Source organism: Lolium perenne, chromosome 4 (assembly GCF_019359855.2).
Source record: "Lolium perenne isolate Kyuss_39 chromosome 4, Kyuss_2.0, whole genome shotgun sequence".
Taxonomy (NCBI): Eukaryota; Viridiplantae; Streptophyta; class Magnoliopsida; order Poales; family Poaceae; genus Lolium; species Lolium perenne.
In genome coordinates this window covers 347074865-347081327 of record NC_067247.2, presented here as the reverse complement: position 1 = coordinate 347081327, position 6463 = coordinate 347074865, and the positions used below count along the sequence as shown (strand labels likewise).

Genomic DNA, 6463 nt, shown 5'->3' with positions numbered 1-6463 from the left:
CTCGTCTGTGACGGAGTAATTTGTCAAACTGTAAAATGTGGACAGCAAGCTGGACAAGGCGTGTACTCGTGCTAGTGCTAGGAGCGTGTGGGCAAAGCTGGCGCTGCATGTTACTCCGGCCACGTACAGCGCGGAATCTCGGTCCACGCACGCACTGGCTATAATTTAACCGCCGCCCCACACCTGAAAAAAACCCGCAGCCGTACGGTTCAATTTGCAAATACACCAAGTGGAACCAGTAGATTTCCAATGAAGCAAGTTGCTCCCGTCCATCCGGCTCCGGGGTGGCCAAAACCACCCGACCCCCGCCCGCGAATCCTCGCCTCGATCCCCCTCCACTTCTCATAGTTTTTTTGCCTTGCCCGATTTTGATACCTAAACCGTTCCGTCGCGGCGCGCCTGGGTTGATTCTTTGCCGGAAGAGGTACTGTAGCAGCACCACCACGTCACCACCAACACCCTCATGGTCCCCTCCTCCTTGCTCGTACTTGTCCCCGCCGTCTCCCCGCTAGCCCTCCTCCTATAAAAACGCCGACCGCCCCCGCCTCCCTCCTCACAATTGCCGGTCTCAGGGACTTGTGTCGTCTGCTCCTGTCCACTTGTAATATTAGCTCGTCTTCTCAATCTCCGGCCGTTAGACCGTCGTCAAGGGAAGACAGGCCGTTCTTTAGCTTGCCGCTATCTAGCTGCCGCATGGCGCTGGAGGCCGTGGTGTACGCGCAAGGCCTTTTCGGCTACGGCGCAGGCAGGGACTCGCCCTACGCGCTCGCCCCGTGGTGCGACGCGGTGGGCGCCGCCGCCGCCGGTCCCGGTGACCTCTTCGCGGACTGGGACGTGGTGCCTAATGCAGAGGATCAGTGGGAGCCTGTCTCCAGCTGGGACCTCTCGGAAGCTTCCACGGAGAGCAAGGCGGCGGCGGCGGGGCCGGAGCCCGCGGCTGCCGCGGGGAGGAGGAAGCGGCGGCGCACCAAGATCGTCAAGAACAAGGAGGAGGTGGAGAGCCAGCGGAGGACTCACATTGCTGTCGAGCGCAACCGCCGCCGCCAGATGAACGACTACCTCGCCGCGCTCCGATCCCTCATGCCCTCGTCATACGCTCAAAGGGTACGCAGCTATGTGTATGTATAATCTACGATTGATCAACTTTTCCATATTATTAGATCATCATCAGATGAGCAACTAATCTACAGGAGCACACATTTGATTCGTCTGCTAACTTTTCACCACCTAAACGATTTTCTGAAAATTTGGATCTAGATCCATTGCTCGTCCTCTTTATTTTTACACATACAATCCCCCGTCATGTCCAAAATAATTGTCTTCCCCTTCTTCGCTCGGGGCGCCGTCTAATCTCTAACCAAAATCGATGTCTGGTCCAGTCGCCATCTGAACAATCACTCTACCCTTGTGGCGCCACTGCCCCCACCCCCAACCCTAATCGCACGTACACCGTTTTTCGGATAGGGGAATATGACCCCAGCCTCTGCATCCGTCGATGTGCAGTCTTCTAATCACACACCGTGGAAGGCCATGCCTCCAAATAGTTGTCTTCCCCTTCCGTGGTCGGCGCAGCTACCGTGGTGTCTCGCGGAACTCTCCCTACCCAACTACCATGGCTGGTTTGGCTGCTACCCCATCAATCGCTCTACCACCACATGAACCAGTGCTCCTACCCCAACCCTAAGCGAACACCGTGGATCTCGGTCCACTTATCATCCCCGAGGCCTCTACATCGGCACATGGTCTCCTTTTTTCAATGCTGTTCGGCATCATTGCTGCCTCCCTTGCCATGTGTTTACACATACAATCTATTTCTTCCAAGTCCAACTGGTTATCTTTCCCTTCCGAAATCGATTTCGCCTGCCTTTGTCGTTCCTATGTGTATGTAATCGACGATTAATCAATTTTTCCATATTATTAGATAATCAGATAAGCAAGTAATGAACAATACACATTCAATTCGTATGTTCATTTTTTGACCATTTGGATCTAGATTCACGCCTCATCTTCTTTATTTTACACATAAAACCCTACTCCCTCCTTCACAGTTTATAAGGCACGCGCGTACCCCTAGGTCGCAAATTTAACCTATATAATTTAAATTATATAATACAAAATTTATATCATTAGAAAATAGAACATCTGAACTTTCTAATGATATAATTTTTATAACATATAACTAATGCTAACTTGATCAAATTTACGACCTAGGGGTACGCGCATACCTTATAAACTGTGAGAGAGGGAGTACTATTTTTCTCCAAATAGTTGTCTTCCCCTTCCGTCGCCGGCGTCGCTAGCGCGGTGTATCGCCGCCCTCTCCCTACCCAACCACCATGTTCGGTTCATCAGATACCCCAACAATCACTCTACTGCCATAGGCACCAGTGCTCCGGCCTACCCCAACCCTAATCGTACATTTGGACCTCGATCCATGTTTTTGTCATCGATCCCTCCTTATTGGTCCATTGTCGCCTTTGTTTCAATGTCAATCGGCATCATTGGTGCCTCCTTTGTCATGTGTGTACACATCAAATTCTCCTATTTCTTCCAAGTCCAATTGGTTGTCTTCCCCTTGTCGATTTCATGGGCCTTGTTCATTCCCCTCCATCTCGTCCTTACCCCCCACCACCAACCCTAGCCCCGCACCTTGAACGCCAATCCTTAGATCCATCATCGATGTCGCTCCGTGTTGCTGATTTTCTAGCATCGACTTGCTACCGCCTCTATTATCATTGTTGTTCCGCGTCGTAGGTACATCCATTTTGCTCAATATCGCACCCCCCTTGACAGAAAAGGCAGTAGCCATATTATCAATAACAATTGTAGAGTATAACAATAACTTTTGGTAATGTAATGATGGAGTGTAATCGTGTGTTAATTCATTCGCATTTAATTTGTTAGGGCGACCAAGCATCCATCGTTGGAGGAGCAATCAACTACGTGAAGGAGCTCGAACAGCTCCTCCAATCACTCGAAGTCCAAAAGAGCGTCAAGAACCGCAGCGGAAGCACGGACGACGGCCGATCCCCTTTTGCCAGCTTCTTCACATTCCCACAGTACTCCACTTCGTGCAACAACATCGACGCTCCCACTGCCAGCGACGGCAGCTCCGCGAGCAACGTGGTCAAGAGCGAGACAGCCGTGGCTGACATCGAGGTGACCATGGTGGAAGGCCACGCGAGCCTCAAGGTGCTCGCCCCGCGGCGGCCGAAGCAGCTCCAGAAGCTCATCGCCGGGATGCAGCAACTGCGCATCCCGCCGCTACACCTCAACGTGACCTCCGTCGACGCCATGGTCCTCTACTCTTTCAGCCTCAAGGTAATTAACCTTTTTTTGGTACCAGTATGACACTTAATTAGTTTATGCTCATGTTCGATGGAGACAAATCGACACTTCGAGCGATAATACACGTCGACGTTTTGTTTCCATTTCTATATAAGAACGGCGTACGTACGATGGTGTGAGTGCTGATGACATCGATCGTTTTCGCTGTGCACGTACGGTAGGTGGAGGATGGCTCCAAGCTGAGCTCTGTGGAAGACATTGCGGCCGCCGTGCACGAGATCCTTGGCAGGATACAGCGGGAGGGGGAGGAGGAGGCCATGGGCGGTCGTCTGAGCAGCTCGAGCTAGCTGATGGCTGATGGCTGATGGCCGATGCCACCGAGGAGAGCGCCGTGCGTGCATGTGAGCGCGCGCGCTGCGGCGCATGTCGTGTTCCTGCCATGGAATCCATTCTATTCTACTGCTACTAGCATCGTACTGTAAGTGACACTGTGAATGTGATTGTACCCTGCATGCAAACCCCCTTGTCCGCTGCGAAGGGCGAAAAGGAAGGACAAGATAGCTATAGCTGCTAGCTCTATATCAAAAACTGGCGCGCGCTCTGTATGCTGGCTCTGATCACTTACTTTAGGAGCCAGTACAGTACGTGCGTACTTGTAGATTCATTGATTCACGGATTTTACTTTACATGCATTCATGCAGCAGCTGATGTGTGTGTCTCGATCGAATCCTTCCGCTCACATGGTGTTACTGTTTCACCGTGTGCCGTGCGGTACACCTATCGAGAGATTTGTCGGGGATGAACAGCAGGCAGAATGATTGCCCGATGATGTGATGAGTTCGTTCCTCTTTTATCTGTTGGGCAATAAAGCTCGCTTCTGCGATCGAGTGGGCTGTACGAGAATAATGTTCTGCCCAGAAATGTGCATTTCAAGGGCACCACCGTACGCAAACAGCATGAGTGGTATCTGGTGCTAGAGATTCCATTGACCGCCAAACAGTTACCCCTGTGTTTGCGCATGTATTATTGCGAGCGTATCTTTCATAAATGCTCCCATGTTGTTTTCTCTCGAGGAAACGTGTTATGTCCATGTTAAGAGGGAGGTGTCCACTATGTCCAACATAATTATGTGTTTATCTGTGTCTCGGCAGAATTAATTAATTCTTCATCTATGTACAAAAATAAAAGTGACTTGTCTAAGAAGATTTTAATAATTTGTTCATACAAATGCAATAGTATGTGTTCGTTTTGTTATAAGAATTTGTTTTTCTAGTACTTGCATAAAATATAGTGCTTTTTCATTGAGTACAAAAAGGTATGAAATTTTGCACGGGTCTCAACATCGGATCAAAGGTTATGAACATCAACTCGTAGCTAAGGAATCCCCAATCGACTATTTTAGAAAACCTGTTATTTACGGATCATTATATGTTTATTCGGGAATTAAATTTTTAAGGGAGGGGCTTATTCGGTAGATTTACCTCTTTTCCGTGTGTTCGCTAGATACATGGGGTGGCTGCTAACCTTGAAAGTGGGAAAGGGAGGGAGAGGTGGAATGTTTGCACAAAGTGGTGAGGCGGCACGCTGCTACCAGAGATATTGGAAGAATGATGGGACAGTGACTGGAGAGACATGTCAAAGAGGAAGAGTAAACATATGACAACATGGCAAGTAGACTAGGAGGAGGGTGGTAGTGGTGAATTTCACTATCGATCAAGAAGGTTGTAGTGGCACTCCATGTTGCGGTTAGCGTTGCACTATGTCGGGGAGGAAGCAGTGGAGGAGGAAGAGCTCAGCAATGGTGGTAACACCTCCATGTGCTTGGGATGGAGAAAGCAAGGTTTAATGCTGAGAAAGCTAAAGAGAAGTGGGTGGATAAAGATCCTAGCTAAAATTTTAGTCAAGTAAATGCCAAAATACACCTACCCCTCATTATGCCCCGTACAAATTATCGACACCTTTTTCGGATCTTTATGGCAAGATCATGCAACTTTGTGATGTGCGATGCACCTCTTGAGCAAATCTATACTATGCAAAGACACCATTTTATCCTATCGTTAACCATTGATTTGAACAACAAAATATAAGTTACATTCTACAACAAGTAAATTATTGGATTTCCATTTGAAGGAAGCTTCCGGTGGCATATTTTGTGGCATGCAACATATATTATGTTGGTCTATGGTCAAAGTTAGGCCCAACGAGGTGGCCTTGTATAGATGAGAGTATGTGATGAGTTCATTTTCCAGCCTCTACCAATGCTTACGTATGTTATATTTGTTTTAGCAAAAGTCATAAATAAACCAATACACTTGTACTCAAATGAAAGGAGTATCTCTCTTGTTGGATTTTTATTTATAATTCAGGTATGAAATTCTCCCTATTGACGACCCAAAGAGCTAGATAAAAAGGAGCAAAACATGGACCATTGGATACTACGGTCCATCGATTAGCAAAGTAAACATATTCATCATTTTAAATTAAAATTATATGGCTACTTCTAAATTTATGGAACTCTGTAATTGATGCTCCGTTCATTTATCTCAGATTTGATCAGACAAACATTGTCTGCGTAATTTCAAATGAATCAAAAAAAAAACTAGGTCGAAGAGGGGAAGAAACCCATAAACGTAGCTCATATATGACACCACCTCCTGATGTCGTGCTGAAGATCGGCCTCGCCTGTTCTAGTTCTGCTTTATGATGCTTCGTTCTATAGTGTTGCCCTATATCCTCTTGCTGTTGGCAAGGGTTTTACTCTGCACAAAACTTATTCTGGCTCTGTAATAGCTTCTCTGAACGTTAGCATTATGCGGCGATCTCTCCCCCTCCCTTTGCTTTTTTCCTTTAAGACATAACTGTGTTGTTTTTTCGTTATCTCCCCTGGTAATGAAAATTCGATTTCCTGGTGGATCGTTTGGAAAAAAATATATTGGCGAGAGATCGAGCTCCTCAAGCAACTGCGTGATCTTGGATACTCCAGCTAGGAATATCACGTACCTTATATGGGAAAACCTCTGCGCAGAAAGCAGGCTCGCGATGCCCCACCCGGCCAGGTGTTGCCAGGGTCTGGGGACCTAAAATGTGATTCCAAAGACAAGCGCGACCCTGTGCCAGATGACATGATCGATCTAGTAGATAGCTGTGCACACCATGAACTGTGTACAAGTTGTTC

The 6463-nt window shown here is 47.8% G+C and overlaps 1 protein-coding gene across 1 annotated transcript; it reads left to right on the top strand.

Annotated features, from left to right (window-relative positions):
• Window positions 1-543: 543 nt before the first annotated feature.
• Window positions 544-4015, top strand: LOC127297032 (transcription factor bHLH94). The gene is made up of 3 exons (XM_051327284.2): window positions 544-1104; window positions 2905-3321; window positions 3510-4015. Exons 1-3 carry the CDS (start codon window positions 694-696, stop codon window positions 3633-3635), a joined length of 954 nt encoding a protein of 317 aa, XP_051183244.1. The 5' UTR covers window positions 544-693; the 3' UTR covers window positions 3636-4015.
• Window positions 4016-6463: the final 2448 nt, after the last annotated feature.

Excerpts from the sequence above, each read along its gene's own strand:
- LOC127297032 (XM_051327284.2), top strand. The coding sequence starts at position 694 with ATGGCGCTGGAGGCCGTGGTGTACGCGCAAGGCCTTTTCGGCTACGGC. Across the intron at positions 1,105-2,904 it reads CCTCGTCATACGCTCAAAGG|GGCGACCAAGCATCCATCGT; the intron begins GTACGCAGCTAT and ends TTAATTTGTTAG. Across the intron at positions 3,322-3,509 it reads TCTACTCTTTCAGCCTCAAG|GTGGAGGATGGCTCCAAGCT; the intron begins GTAATTAACCTT and ends CACGTACGGTAG.